Genomic DNA, 16,548 nt, shown 5'->3' on the forward strand with positions numbered 1-16,548 from the left:
AAATTAAAACTACATTGAGATCTCACTGCAGTCAGAATGACAATTATCAAGAACACAAGCAATAATAAATGTTGGAGAGGAAGTGGGGGAAAAGGTACACTCATACATTGCTGGTGGGATTACACATTGGTGCAACCTCTCTGGAAAGCAGTATGGAGATTCCCAGAAAACTTGGAATGGAATCATCATCTGACCCAGCTATCCCACTCCAGTTTATAACCAAAGAATTTATCATACTACAGTGATGCAGCCACACCAATGTTTATAGCAGCTCAATTCACAATAGCTAAACTATGGAGCCAATCTTGATGCCCTTAATAGATGAATGGATAAAGAAAATGTGGTACATATACACAAAGGAATATTATTTAGCCTTAAAGAAGAATGAAATTATGGCATTTGCAGGAAAAAGGATGGAGACGGATAATACTAAGCTAAGTGAAATAAGCCAAACCCTCCAAAATCAAAGGCTAAATGTTATTTGTTTTTTTTTTTTGACAAGGAGATGCTGATCCATAATGGGAGGGGAATGAGGGGACTTTGGATTGTGCAGAGGGGATTGAGGGGAGGGAACAGGGTATGAGGAAGGGAAGGACAGTGGAATGAAATGGACATTATTACCCTACATACTTTTGGTGTGACTCTGCACCATATTTAAACAGAGGAATGAGAAGCTGTGCTCAATTTTTGTACAATGTGTCAAAATGCATTCTACTGTCATATATAACTAATTAGAACAATTAAAAAAATTAAAAAAGAAATGACTGATTTAATGACTATTTCTTCCTTTTGTCATTTAGTGTGCTTCCCTAAATAATATAACTTAGCATTTCCTGTGTTGAATTTTGTACAAATATAACCAGATAGGACATAAACTTTCATGTCTAACTTATTTAGTATCATGATTTAAAGAGTCAAAACATGTTGGGTATAGTTATACAGTTGGCTCTCTGACCACAGATTCTGCATGTGGGAATTCAGGCAATCATGGATAGAAATATTTGGAAAAAAAGCATCTGTACTGATCACATACAGATTTTTTTCCTTGTCATTATTTTTTAAACAACATAGTCTTAACAACTATTGAAGCAGCATTTACATCATAATCTTTTGGTTTTACTAGCACTCTCTACATTTTTACTTTCTACTTCATTGATCTCTGCCTTTGTCTTTATTGTTTTATTTCTCACTGGCTATATCTCTTTATTTCTCTTTTCCTTTTCCCCCTCTGTGGCTACTTACTCAATTTCTGGATATGAATGGTAGTTCATTATAGTTAAACTTTCAGGTCTCCTGAAATGCATATTTAATGTGCTGCTTGCAATCTGCTCTAAAAGTTAACATGTAGTGTTTTCATTGGCATTCAGTTTTAAGTATAATTTTTATGAATAACTTTATGCTTATATTTAACATGTCACTGAATTTTCAGACATAAGGAATTTTTAAAACTATCCTTTTATTATTTTCTCCTTTTTGCACTACTCTGAATATGTAGCTTATATGACATTGGTCCTTTCTTAAAAATATTTTTTTTAGTTGTAGATGAACACAATACCTTTATTTTATTTATTCATTTTTATGTGGTGCTGAAGATCAAACCCAGTGCCTCACACATGCTAAGCAAGCGCTCTGCCACTGAGCTACAACTCCAGCCCCTGACACTGATCCTTAATAATGTAATAAAGCTTCGTTTTATAATCTAATTATGATCAATACTTGTAAATGTGCTTGAAAAGAATGTTTATTTTCTGTTTACTGGATATAGAACTTTTCACAACTAAGATATACAAATTTATACCACTATATAAATAAACCTGTTAGCTGCTCTGCTTAGATTCTAGATAGTTCTTACTTTTGTTTGCTTGATGACTTTGTGGAGGGGAATGCTAAATTCTCCAACCACAGCTGATGCTTGATACAGTTTTACATGCTGAAGTCCAAGTTGGTGCAGTGAGAAAGACAAATAAGCAAAAGCTGAAGAACAGAAATGGAAGGAATAAACTCTTCATTTTCTGAAGATGATATACTGTATACCTATAAAAATTATATAAAATTATTACAATAAATGAGATTAGCAAAGTAGCTGATATAAGACCTGTATCCTAATATAATTTTATTTCTATATGTAAATAATAAAGAATTAGGAAATGTAATTGAAGAAGCACCATTTACTGAAAGGTAGCTAGGAGTTAGATATTACAGAGATGTAGGCCCAAGAAATGCCCAGAGATGATTCCATAGCATCAGTGTTTTTAGTAGTGAACACTGCAAACTATTTAACATCCGTCAACTAAGAACTAGTTAAATACATTTTATTACATTATATAGCAGAGATTGTGCTACCATTAAAAATGAAAATGTTGACATTGACACAAAAAGATGTCTGTCTCACACACACACACACACACACACACATAATTTTAATTGTAAAGATGTAACATGTGTGCGTATGTGTATGTGTGTGTGTGTGGTTCTAGAAATGGAGTCCAGGGTCTTGTTCATGTTCAACATGTACTTTACCACTGTAATACTGCCAGCTCCTGCAACATATTTCTTAGTAAAAAGAAACCCAAAAGGTGACAGAGAGAAAAGGTAAACTAATTTCATTTATGTAAAATAATTCATACATCTCTATTTTTTTATACATACAGAAAGGTGTGTAGAAGCATGTTCACCAAAACATTGTAGCTATCACTTCTTGATGGGATTTTGGCAATTTCATCTTTGAACTTTTCTTTTTTTCATAACTTCTTTAAATATTAAATATGCATCATTTTTATTCTAAGGTAATGGCTATATTCTATTCTTAACTGTGGTAATGGTCACACAGATGTTCAGTTTCACTCTTCTTTAAAATTTACATGTATGAATAAGATGGTGTTGTGGTTTGGATATTAGGTATTTCCCAAAAGCTCATATGTTAGACAATGCAGAAATGACTGGGTTATAAAAAGCCTTGACCTAATCAGTGAATTAATCCACTTGATTAACTGGGTGGTAACTGTAGGTAAGTAGGGTGTGGCTAGTGTGGAGGTAGGTCACTGGGGTGTGCCTTTGAGGTTTATATTTTGTCCCCTGTAAGTGGAGCCCTCTCTGCTTCTTGATTATCATGTCCTGAGCTCCTCTGCCATACTCTTTCTCCGTGGTATTTTGCTTCACCTTGGAGTCATCCATCTATGGATTGAGAACTCTAAACTGTGAGCCAAAATAAACTTTGCCTCCTCCTGTGTTGTTCTTGTCAGGTTTTTGGGTCACAGTGATGAAAAATCTGATTAAAACAGTCTTTTGATATATGCTTCACAATGCAATAATGGTATTTTAAAAGAAGGTATCACTGTTACAATCAGAACATAAAATAAAGCTATTTTTCACTTACAAAAGGTTGTACTTTTGGGACAATGATAAGGAAGAGATTTTTTTTTTTAAAAAAAGAGTCAATGTGTTTTAGATGGGACTGTGGGGGAAATAGCTTTTTAAAAATTATTTATTTATTTACTTATTTATGCCATGCTTAAGATTGAACCCAGAGCCTCACACATGCCAGGCAAGCACTGTATCACTGAGCCATATCTCCAGCTTCACGAAACCACTTTAAAGAGAATTACTTAGAAAGTTATTTAGACAATAAAAATTGGAAGGGAAACCTTACCATGGAGAGTAGGCAGGCCACAGTTGCCTGTGGATGCAGAAAGTGTGGCCATGCTTGAAATGCTCCAAGGATCCTCCCTTCCCCCAATCTCCAAGACAGCCACTTTAGTGTTGTCTTTAATTACCTGATCAGCGCACCCGTAGAACAAGGAGATAGTAGTGGTGCCAAAGATGAGGCCAGGCCAGGGGATGTCTCCAGAGATGGCATCTCGAAAGATATGAAGAGCATCTTGGCGAGGCATGTAGCACTCTGGCTTGGCAGTCCAGTTTCCTTCGCTGATCACACTTGGGATGGCGTGGAAGTACTTATGTGCCATCCCCTCATATCCTCCCACTTCACTAAAGGCTTAAAAAAATGATATTTATCAGTTCTTTAAAGAGCATAGTAACACATGACTGAAGAATTAAGACTACACAGTAAGAGCCAGTGTGATTGACTGTATCTTATCTCTAAAGGGCAATGAAGTGACATGTAGTCAAGACCTCATGTGCTTAAGGAAAGACCAGCTCTTCCTTCTTCTCTGCTATACTCCATAGAGTGTGCTTTTAGATAGGCCTGGTCAAACTGTCTGTTATTCTAATCTGGTACATGACCCAGGCCTGGCCAACATTTCCTGTCTCCTGGTAACAACTGATGTATGAGGAATGGAAATGAAACCTATTCAGAATATGCTCTAAGATTCTTCTGCTGAAGAAATAGACAAAGACTGCTTCTTCCACTGTGTTCTGAGCCAATATGTAAGTTTGAAGCTTACAGTTCACTCAGAACCCTAGATCCAGTTATGCCTGAAGGTGCTCCTGAAATATTTTATTTTTAAGAGCCAAGAAAATGCTTATTTGCCTATACCAGTTTTGAACTAAAATTATATCATGTATTATCTAAAGAATCTTGACTAAAACAAAGATTAATATCCTTTTTCTTGAAATGTCAGAAAAACGTTTATAAAACTTCCTAGTTGAAGTTTTCTTCAGAATCTATGGCATTTCTCCCTGATACCCTAAGTGACATAAAATATTAACATTAAAGAAAAACTTTTAAAAATCTACTTAACAATGTTTTATTTATTTTTTTGGCATATAAAATCATGTTCCTTTGAAATGCACTCAATTTTTGAAGTGGGTTCAGAGTCATTTGGATTCAAGACTGACCAATAAGAGGATACTGAATGACTATGGATTTAGCAAAAGCCATCTCATGGCATTTATAAAAATGAATTCATGTGGATTAAGAAAGGTAAAACACAAAGCTACAAAGATATTAGAAGACAACAGAAGAACATCATTATAACTTTGGTTAGTGAGCACATTCTTAAACATGATATGAAAAGGAAAAGGAAGGGGCTGTGGCTGTGGCTGTGGCTGTGGCTGAGTAGTAGTGTGCTTGCCTAGCAAGTGTGAAGCTCTAAGTTAAATTCTCAGCACCACATATAAATAAATAAATTAAATAAAGGTCCATTAATAACTAAAAAATATTTAAAAAAAGAAAAAAGAAGGTTGACAATTATGACCTCAAAATTTAAAATTTATATGATAGAAATCACACTAAAAGTGTTAGCCTGAAAGAAGAGATTCACATAGAAAAGATATATGTGAATATAAAAGATTCATATATAAAAGATTCATGTGCATCACTGATCAAGAAAAACTACTGGAAAGAAATATGGCAGGAAATATAAACATGTAATTTATTTTTTAAAAATTTTAATTGATTTTTAAAAAATAAATGACAGCAGAATGTATTACAATTCTTATTACACAGTTTTTCATATCTCTGGTTGTATATAAAGTATGTTCACACCAATCTGTGTCTTCATACATGCACTTTGGATAATGATGATCATTACATTCCACCATCATTTATAACCCCATGCCCCCTTCCTTCCCCTCCCACCTCTCTTCCCTATCTAGAGTTTATAACCCCATGCCCCCTTCCTTCCCCTCCCACCTCTCTTCCCTATCTAGAGTTTGTATATTCCTCCCATGCTCCCTCTCCCTACCCCACTATGAATCAGCCTCCTTATATCAGAGAAAATATTTGGCATTTATGTTTTGGGGATTGGCTAACTTCACTTAGCATTATCTTCTCTAATGCCATTCCATTTGCCTGCAAATGCCATGATTTTGTTCTCTTTTATTGCTGAGTAATATTCCAATGTGTATATATGCCACAAATTTTTAATGCATTCATCTACTGAAGGGCATCTAGGTTGGTTTCACAGTTTAGCTATTGTGAATTGTTTTGCTATAAACATTGATGTGGCTGTGTCCCTGTAGCATGCCGTTTTTAAGTCCTTTGAGTATAGACTGAGGAGAGGGATAGCTGGGTCAAATGGTGAATCCATTCCCAGTTTTCCAAGGAATCTGCATACTGCTTTCCATATTGGCTGCACTAATTTGCAGTCTCACCAGCAATGTATGAGTGTACCTTTTCCCCCACATTCTCACCAACACTTATTGTTAAACATGTAATTTATAAAAGAGGGAATACAAACAGTCACTAAGTAAGTAAAAAATGCTTGGCCTAACCAGTATTTGGAAACTTTAAATTGAAACAAAAACAAGAAGTGAGATACTTAAAAAATCTGTTAAATGGGCAAAAATTTTAAAGGTTTTAAAAACATTTGAGTGTTGGCAGAGGATGAGGTTAGGATACACATTATCATATACTGCTAAAGATAAAAGGATAAAAGTTAGCAGTTTTTTCTTCTTCCTTTTTTTGTGGTGCTGGGGATCAAATCCAGGGGCTTCACATTTGCTAGGCAAGTTCTCTCCTACTGAGCCACATTCTCAGACATGAGAATATGTTAGATAGCTATTTTAGAGAGGAATTTGGAGTATCTTTGTCAAAACTGGGTTTATTTCAATAGTGAAAGTTGAATTAACATTAGAAATCAAGTCAGTATAGTTCACTGAATTAATAGGAAAAGGAAAAAAAATCATCTTAGTAGGTGTGGTAAAAACACTTGATACAATTCAAAAGTAATTTGTGATAATTTGTAGTGAACTAGTAATAGAAGGAAACTTTGTTAGTCTGACAAAGGACATCTATAAAATATTGACAGAAAATATTTTATTTAATGTTGGAATATTCCAAGTTTTCCCTCTAAGACTAGAAATGAGGCAAGTATGTTTGTTCTTTCCACTTTTTTAAAAAATATTTTTTAGTTGTTGATGGACCTTTATTTTGTTTATTTTTATGTGGTACTGAGGATCGAACTCAGTGCCTCACACATGCTAGGCAAGCATTCTACCACTGAGCCACAACCCCAACCCCTGTTCTTTCCATTTTTATTCCATACTATACTAAAGGTCCTGGGCAAAAGAAAAAAAGTTTGGAAAGAAGGGAACAAAACCACAATTTTTTGTCTTGGTTATTGGTCATTAGTATGTATTCACCTTGTGATAATTCACATGACTTTGCTCTTTGATGTGAGTACCTTCTGATAAAAATTATTATATATACAAAATAAAAATGATACACTAGATCTATACTTGTTGGGTAGAAATTTGTCTATGCAACAGGTGTTGGAAGAATGGCATAAAACTGTATTTTTAAAACATGCATTTTATATTTGATGGACACAAATTAATTGTACACATTCATAGGGCACACAATGTGACATTTCAATACATGTATACAATGTACAATGGTCAGATGGGGGAACCGCATATCTATCATCTCAGTCATTGATCATTTCTGTTGGGAACATTCAAAATCCTTTCTACTAGATATTATGGAATACTCAATTAATTATGGCAACTATGTTGTCATACTGTGCCATATAACATTCCTTTTTACTTAAAGGAATAACTATATCCCTGTAAACTTTATATTTTGATTCTATTAAAATATATATACGTAAAAATCTTTGTATATGTGAATAATATATTTCAAAGGATATAGCCAAAATTATAATAGTTGTTGTTTTTGAGTAATGAACCAAGAAACTGAGGATGATCTGTATTTCACTGTATTCCTTTTGGTTTACTTAGCATGAAGAATAAAATATGTAAATATTCCATCTTATTGCATTCAGAACAGCAAGTATCCAGGACACAAGTAACAATAAATGTTGGCAAGGATATGGGGAAAAAAGGTCCACTCATACATTGCTGGTGGGACTACAAATTAGTGCAATCACTCTGGAAAGTAGTATATAGATACCTCAGAAAACTTGGACTGGAACCACCATTTGACCCAGTTATCCCACTCCTTAGCATATACCTAAAGGACTTAAAATCAGCATACTATAGTGATACAACCACATTAATGTTTATAGCAACTCAATTCACAATAGCTAAACTATATTGGAACCAGCCTAGGTGCCCCTCAACAGATGAATGGATAAAGAAAATATGGTATATAGACACAATGGAATACTACTCAGCCATAAAGAGAAATAAAATTATGGCATTTGCCAGTAAATGGATAGAACTGGAGAGGCTATCATACTAAATAAAATAAGCCAGTCCTCCAAAACCAAAGGCCAAAAATGTTCTTTCTGATAATGCAGATGCTAACACACAATAAGGGGCGAGGAGGGAAGAATAGAAGTTCATTGGATTAGACTAAGGAGAATGAAGGGAAGGGAGAGGATGGGAACAGAAAAGACAGCAGAATGAATCAGATATAACTTTCCTTTGTTCACATTTGAATATAAAACCAGTGTAACTCTACATCATATACAACCATAAGAATGGAGTCCTAATTAGAATAAGTTAAACTCTATGTATGTATAATATGACAAAGTACACTCTATTGTCATGTATATCTAAACAGAACAGCAACTAAAAAAGGAATAAAAATATAATTGTATGTGTATGGGTTCTTACAGTGACTAGACTGAGAGACAACATTGATTTGGATAAATAAGGGGTTGTATATTTTTAAAAGAAAACAATTGTTTCATAACTTTATAATAGTTTATTTCTCAAAAAACTTAACCTGAATACCTCCATTAAAAATCCCATTAGATTTCTCAGTAAAAATCTAGAGATATAACTGTTAACACTATATGGAACATTGTATCCTCTTCTTAGTTTATTTTATTTGGGTACCATTATCAAATTTTGGGGTAGACTTCATAGGTTTAAAAAATGTTGATATGTAATACTAGCCCAAAAACAAACACATGGTTTACTGTGTTTTGTAGCTGAAAATTTTGTTACTCAAATTAGTCATTGCTCCCCATACATTTCAAAATGATACAATTCCTTGGATCACGTTTGACCTGTATTTTGTTTTCCTGCAACATAGCACTGAGAACAATTCATGGTATACTAATACTTCCTGAATGGTAAGGTAGGGCACTGTGTGATTCTGTTTGATCTTATCTGTTCTTATTCCATGAGACTCATCAATATACTCTCCGAAACTATAATCCTTAAATTGTGTTCACATATTATTTCAATAATTTTCTATTACCCAAGCCCAGAACTTTTCCTTCTAGATTTCTGCAAGACCAATCTCTGAGACATGGGGCAGTGGTCACATCAACTTGCTAAGCTCACACCCCTAGCTGTGGAAAGAAATTTCCATTTTAAGTGTCTCCTTGCCATTACTGACCTATAATATGTTATAGATTAGGTTTTGTTATTAAAAAGAGAGTTCTTGGTGTGTCTTACTCTTGGTATATTTCATAAACAAGCTGAGACTTATTTTCCTCATCTGTAAAATGGGAGTAACTAAAGTAATTATGCCTCATGGTGATTGCGATAATTAAATCAGACAACACAGATAAATGCCTACCTGAGACCTGATAATATTCAACTTGTGTCATCTACAATATTTAAAAATTCTTTTAGTAGTAGATGAAAACAATACCTTTATTTTGTTTTATTTGTTTTTATGTGGTGCTGGGGATTGAACCCAGTGCCTCCCATGTGTGAGGCAGGCGCTCCACCATTGAGCCATAATCCCAGACCTCAGCTATAATATTTTCATTCTCATAACTTAATAAGTACTTACTAAGTACTAAATTCATTAGGCTGCACAATGGGTGGGAATATTTTGTGTGGATCAGAGAAGAAAGATGTGTTGATGAAATAACGATGAAATCACACTATTTGGGGTAAATAGTCCATTGACTTTGACAGAAGTATTTAATTGAGTGAATGAAAGGAAAGGGTTTTTCAATTCGAAAGGAAGAACAGGTTAAAAGCACTGGAATGGGGATGAGTATGACAGGCCAGATACTGGAGTTTATTATCTCTGCTTTATTACTCAACTTCTCTTTATCCTGAATTGAGCAGAGGTTTCCTCCCAGTTTTCAGCATAAGCTTTGACAACACTCTTAGTTTTTGAGGGCTTCAGTATCCTCATTTGTGAGATGAAGGTGCTGATGACCTAGGACAGCTACAGATTTAAAGATTCTACCCTCTGATGCCCAGTCTTCTTAAGTTTTACTTACCAAAACTCATTAACAAGACTGATCCTAAAATCATAACAGCAGCATGTAAGACTTCAGTATAAACCACAGCTGTCAAACCACCTGAAGAAAAAGAGAATGAGAAATTAAAACCACATCTGACTTTGCTGACTGTAATTTCTGAATCACCTACTCAATTCATCTTTTTCCTCCTATCTCTCTTCATTAAGACTTTATATCCCTTTAAATCAGTGTCTTTTAAACTACTTGTACTTGGTTTTGGTACTTTCTCTTTTCTCTTGTAAATATCCTTGACAATCTTTTATAATATTCTTAGCTTGCTCTTTTATATCCCAATTTTCCTTTACTTCCCATTTTTTTCAGATAAAAAATCTGATAGATCTCTTAAGCAAAAATAATGCAACCTTCATCACAAAAATCTCAGTTTAAAGGAACAGATGTCTCCAAACATGTCTCCTGAGAAGCAAAATCCAGCTCCTATTCCCATGTTTTGTGATCCATTGAATACACTCTACTTCCCACTGATTCTCTTTACTTGTACTCTAGTGAACTCCTGGGAACATAAACCAGTGCTGTGGCTGGAAAAGAATGACAGGAGCTCCCATTCTCCAAATCTAGGTAAAGGCTCCCTAGAACACAACTGCCTATGTAAAAGATCCCGTCTGGGGAGGAAAGATGGTGAAATGAGATGGACATCATTACCCTAAATACGTGTATGAAGACATGAATGGTTTGAATATATTTTGTGTACAACCAGAGACATGAAAAATTGTGCTTTATATATGTAATATGAATTGAATTGGATTCTGCCATCATTTATAACAAATTAAAATTTTTAAAAAAGATCCCATCCAAAGACCTTGCCAGGTGACTTAAGGCCTATGTATCCCCCTCATTCCCTTTCTGTACTCCTACTCTATCACTTGATAACCTGAAGTAACAGCCCAATTCTGCCCCAAACATGGTCACTATTGACCCCATTATTCCCCTTGAAAAACTCTTGAGAGCCCAATCTAATTTCTAGAAGTAGAACACCACTTAGGTATCCCTCCCTCCAATATTTCCACTGTCTGTGATCTATATACTTAGAGAAAATTGTAAGGCCTAGAAACTGATGCCTCAATGTCTACTAGTACTCCACTAAGTAGAGAGTGTTTGAAGTAGTATAAATCCTGATTCATGGGTTCAATTTCCAGCACCCCACCCCACAATCCTGATTCAGTGTTTGAATCAGGGCAACCTCACCTGTGATGGTGTACATGCCAGAAACTGTCAGCAAGACTAGGGTAGTCTGGTAAATATTCAAGTTCCAAATCATTTTCAAGAACATAGCACCATAGCTGATCTCCAGCTGAAATAAGTACAAGGTCAGCATACTGCACTTTCTTTTCCATCAGAATCAACAACAATTCAAGAAAGAAATGGGTCTTGGAAGCCATATGCAAGAGGTGGTCTCTGACTGGCACCGCATTGCATGGATGCTAGCTGAGATCTACCGTGAGTTCAGCCTGTAGAGCTGAATTAATTCAATTTGCCCAGTTAACACAACTTAGCCTTTTCCATTCTGAAGACTCAGAGTGGAAACTATGGTTCCTCCACTGGGAAAAAGCCACGGGGATAGCATCTTAGAGATTGGCAAACTTTTCATGTAAAGGGTCACATGGTAAATATTGTAGGCTTTTTGGACCACACACTGTCTCTATTTTTTTATAACCTTTTAAAGCTGTAAAAATTGTTCCTAGCTCAAGAGTTGTACAAAGCAGATTATTAGCTGGATTTGTCTACAGACCAGATTTGTTGAACCCTGGCTTAGTTAACACTGTTTTTGAAACATCTGCACATCATTTAACTGGATAACCTCTTGATTTGTTATTCTAGCCTCCAAAGCCAGGGATACAATGGGAAAAGATTCATCTATAAATTTGTTCACCAAATGCTTACTGAGTGCCAACCATGTCATCGATACTTAGCAGGTTCAGAAGACACAAGGGTTACCAAAACTTAGTAGCTGTCTTCAAGAAGCCTATGTTGAATGAAGGAGACAGACTACTATACAGCCTTGTTCTCAGTGTGATAAATACCACTCATTTGATTATTTAAAAAAAATTTATCAAGTGCTTTATGTGCTAAACATGTTCTCAGCACAGTTCTCAGTAATGCAGTAAAGAAGCCAAGCAAGGTCCTTGGTCTCAGGAAGCTTACACTGAAGCAGAGAAGACAGATAATAAACAAATAAATTACTCATAAGGTGATAAACATTACAAAGAAAATAAAAACAGAGCCATGGAGTAGAGACTGACTAGGAATATCTGTGAAGGCTTGTTGCAAGGATGTGACATTTGTGAACACTGTAAACAGTATAGAGCAAGTATAAGGGGCTTGATGTGGGAATAAGTTAGCTGTGTTTGAAAATCAATAAGGCAGTAAATGTAGGTTAAGGGGAGTAAATAAGAAAAGTAAGGCCAAAGAGGCAAGCAGGGACTCGAACAGGACAGCCCTTATAGTCTTACTCAAGAGGTTAAGTTTTCTTGCAAGAAGATGGAAACTCCTAGATTTTTTTGAGCACATTACCTAATGACATTAGATGGATAAGCCCAAGGTTCTTTGACCTGTGACCTGCACTTGAGATTTAAGAAAGATGCCTCTGCCTTTTATTTTTTGCAAAATAGTATTAAACTATTAATAGTAAAATTAAGTACTCTTTGATACTCTACCTTACACAATAGAGATCAACAAGTCATTTATGAAGCTTCAGAGTAAACTATTGGGATAACTAAGCATAATCATGAATCCTGCTTGTTGGTTTTTGGTTTTGTTCTTGTTCTTTTTTTTAGGGGGGGGTATTTTACTGGGCTGGTTTTCATATAACTCACCGAGATCATACTAAAGGTATAGACGAGTAAAAACATAAAAGAGAAGAGGAACTGGATCCGGAAGCCACCAAATCTCTTCCTCAAATATTCTGGCAATGTCACCACCTGTACAAGCCGCAAGATAAGTCACCATTAGATAGTGAGTGTGGAAGAGGCAGATCCATGGGGATGAGCCTTGCTCACAAAGTGCTGTTTGCCCCAGAGATGTTGCCAATGGTGGGAGTGGCCCAGGAGTACAAAATGTGGGATCACTGCCTCTGGCACCAGTCAAGATGGGGCAAATAAGGAGAGGCAATATTGCTGTCTTCAAGAAGTCTTGGAATCCAGCTTCCTGTGCAATGTTTGGAATGCAGAAGGAAATTTAGCTAATTAAATTTTCTAAAGATGACAAATAACTTTTATGGAATGATAATAGAGTAAAAGCAAGTACCTTGTCATGTACTAAAAAGATAGCTAGTACTCAAAGGACATGGAACCTGACTCTACAGCCTGTGTCTAAACTGCCAGTCTAGGTGCTGGTGCCCCAAATGATCCTGTTCTTTTTCTATATTGTCTAAGACACCAAGAATTCAGGAATCATGCCTTCTGTGCTCACTATGTTCTTGGACCAGAAACTGGGATCATATCCATTTAACAATTATTGATACACCTACCATGGCTAAATGGATATGGTCCCAGTTTCTGTCCTGACTATCTTTATGTGCTCTTGATCATCTACCAATCAATACATGTCTACTTTAAGTTCTAACTTAAACTCTCCCTGTTTGATGAAGCACCACTCTTGGCAGTGTCAGTCTTTTAAATCTTAGCCATTCTGGTGTGTACTGTATATATATAAATTGTTTTTATATAACAATGTTTTGACATCTTAAAAATATCTTTCTGGCTTGGGGGAGGTTGCCTTTCCAAAAATTAGTCAATTTTTAAAGATAACAAAGGGCTCAGCACGGAGTATGTCTTTGATATATGAATTAACCAATTCAGAGCTGAACTTCCTCTAGCTAGCCTGTGACCCCAGGGAACAATATCCTCTGCTCATTCATCTCAGATCAGGTATTAGGCAACTAGAGATCAACCCTACAACCCCAAAACTATTGAGATTATTTAAGCTAGCCAATCCTAAATTGTTCATTCTGCCCTGCCTTGACTTTCCCATAGAAACACCAATAAAGCCCCAAATCCCTTCATTTCTGTCTTCTGCCTTCTGACCATCCTGTGTCTTTCCCATGTGGTCCTGCATGGCATGCTGTCTCTGACACCATCCTATGTCTAGGACCTGTGGGTATATTAACCTTCATTTTTCCTGAGCTGCTTCTATTTCTACACTTGTTGTCAAAGCCAATGACTACCTCATAAAAAGAATCAAAGAATGAATATGCAATAGTATCTTATTTTAATAGCATTTCCCTAATGATTAATTATAGTATCTTTTCATGTGTTATTTGCCTCTTATATATTTTCTTTGGTGAAACATTTGTTCAAACCTTATTTTTATTATCAAGTTATAAGAGTTTTTCAACATACATATTTTCTGCATATGAGTGTTTTATTGTAAATAAGTTTTACAAGTATTTCCTGCCAGTCTCTAGCTTGGTTTTTCATTTTCTTAACATCTTTTAAACTAAAAATTTAAATTTTGGATGAAGTCTAATTAACTAACTTCTTTCTTTATGATTTATGCATTTTGGGTCTCCATAAATCATTACCTACCAAATCACCTTGATTTTTGAGGAATATATTTGATATAAAATCCTTGCTTAATATTTTTTCTTTTTTTCTAGCATTTTTAATATGTCTGTCTAATGTTTTCTGGCTTCTGATGTTTCTACTGAGAAGTTGACCATTAAATATGTCATTGTTGCCTTGAATGTAATGTGTCATTTTCCCCTTACTGCTTTCAAGATTTCCTTTTTGTTTTTATCAGTTTTGCTATAGTATACCTAAGTGTGGTTTCCTTTGTGTTTATTCTATTTAGTTTTTACAAAGTTTCTTGGATCTGTAAATGAACATTGCCCTCCTAGCTTTGAAAATTTTCAGTTGTTATGTTTTATTTATTTATTTATTTATTTTTTTTTGTTGGTCGTTCAAAACCTTACACAGTTCTTAATACATCATATTTCACAGTTTGATTCAAGCGGGTTATGAACTCCCAACTTTACCCCGTATACAGATTGCTGTATCACATCAGTTACCATTCCATTGATTGACATATTGCCTTTCTAGTGCCTGATGTATTCTGCTGTCAGTCCTATTCTCTACTATCCCCCCTTCCCTCCCCTCCCCTCCCCTTTTCTCTCTCTACCCCTTCTACTGTAAATCATTTCTTCCATTTGTATTATCTTGTCTTACCCCTCCATTACATAGTTCTTGATATATCATATTTCACATTTTGATTCAAGTGGGTTATGCACTCCCATTTTACCCCGTATACAGCTTGCAGAATCACATCAGTTACACTTCCATTGCTTTACATATTGCCATCCTAGTGTCTGTTGTATTCTGCTGCCTTTCCTATCCTCTACTATGCCCCCTCCCCTCCCCTCACCTCCCCTCTTCTCTCTCTACCCCCCCTACTGTAATTCATTCCTCCCCCTTGTATTATTTTTCCCTTTCCCCTCACTTCCTCTTGTATGTAATTTTGTATAACCCTGAGGGTCTCGTTCCATTTCCATGCAATTTCCCTTCTCTCTCCCTTTCCCTCCCACCTCTCAACCCTGTTTAATGATGGTCTTCTTCTTGTGCTCTTCTTCCCTAGTCTGTTCTTAATTACTCTCCTTATATCAAAGAAGACATTTGGCATTTGTTTTTTAGGGCTTGGCTAGCTTCGCTTAGCATAATCTGCTCTAATGCCATCCATTTCCCTCCAAATTCTATGATTTTGTCATTTCTTAATGCAGAGTAATACTCCATTGTGTATAAATGCCACATTTTTTTTATCCATTCGTCTATTGAAGGGCATCTAGGTTGGTTCCACAGTCTTGCTATTGTGAATTGTGCTGCTATGAACATCGATGTAGCAGTGTCCCTGTAGCATGCTCTTTTTAGGTCTTTAGGGAATAGACTGAGAAGGGGGATAGCTGGGTCAAATGGTGGTTCCATTCCCAGCTTTCCAAGAAATCTCCATACTGCTTTCCAAATTGGCTGCACCAATTTGCAGTCCCACCAACAATGTACAAGTGTACCCTTTTCCCCACATCCTCGCCAGCACTTATTGTTGTTTGACTTCAGAATGGCTGCCAATCTTACTGGAGTGAGATGGTATCTTAGGGTGGTTTTGATTTGCTTTTCTCTGACTGCTAGAGATGGTGAGCATTTTTTCATGTACTTGTTGATTGATTGTATGTCCTCCTCTGAGAAGTGTCTGTTCAAGTCCTTGGCCCATTTGTTGATGGGATTATTTGTTATCTTATTGTCTAATTTTCTGAGTTCTTTATATACTCTGGATATTAGGGCTCTATCTGAAGTGTGAGGAGTAAAGATTTGTTCCCATGATGTAGGCTCCCTATTTACCTCTCTTATTGTTTCTTTTGCTGAGAAAAAACTTTTTAGTTTGAGTAAGTCCCATTTGTTGATTCTAGATGTTAACTCTTGTGCTATGGGTGTCCTATTGAGGAATTTGGAGCCCGACCCCACAGCAT

General features: G+C 35.8%; 1 protein-coding gene across 1 annotated transcript in view; it reads right to left on the reverse strand.

The window, feature by feature from the left end:
* Nucleotides 1-16,548, reverse strand: part of LOC101966927 (sodium/glucose cotransporter 1) — a 75,136-nt gene that overhangs the window by 39,292 nt on the left and 19,296 nt on the right. Inside the window, exons 4-7 of the mRNA XM_078038908.1 lie at nucleotides 12,911-13,015; nucleotides 11,283-11,388; nucleotides 10,059-10,139; nucleotides 3,774-3,994 (exon numbers count right to left, since the gene is read on the reverse strand). Coding sequence (XP_077895034.1) covers nucleotides 3,774-3,994; nucleotides 10,059-10,139; nucleotides 11,283-11,388; nucleotides 12,911-13,015 — 513 coding nt within the window. The remainder of the gene's footprint in view (nucleotides 1-3,773; nucleotides 3,995-10,058; nucleotides 10,140-11,282; nucleotides 11,389-12,910; nucleotides 13,016-16,548) is intronic.

The sequence above is a fragment of the Ictidomys tridecemlineatus genome, chromosome 2 (assembly GCF_052094955.1).
Source record: "Ictidomys tridecemlineatus isolate mIctTri1 chromosome 2, mIctTri1.hap1, whole genome shotgun sequence".
Classification (NCBI taxonomy): domain Eukaryota; kingdom Metazoa; phylum Chordata; class Mammalia; order Rodentia; family Sciuridae; genus Ictidomys; species Ictidomys tridecemlineatus.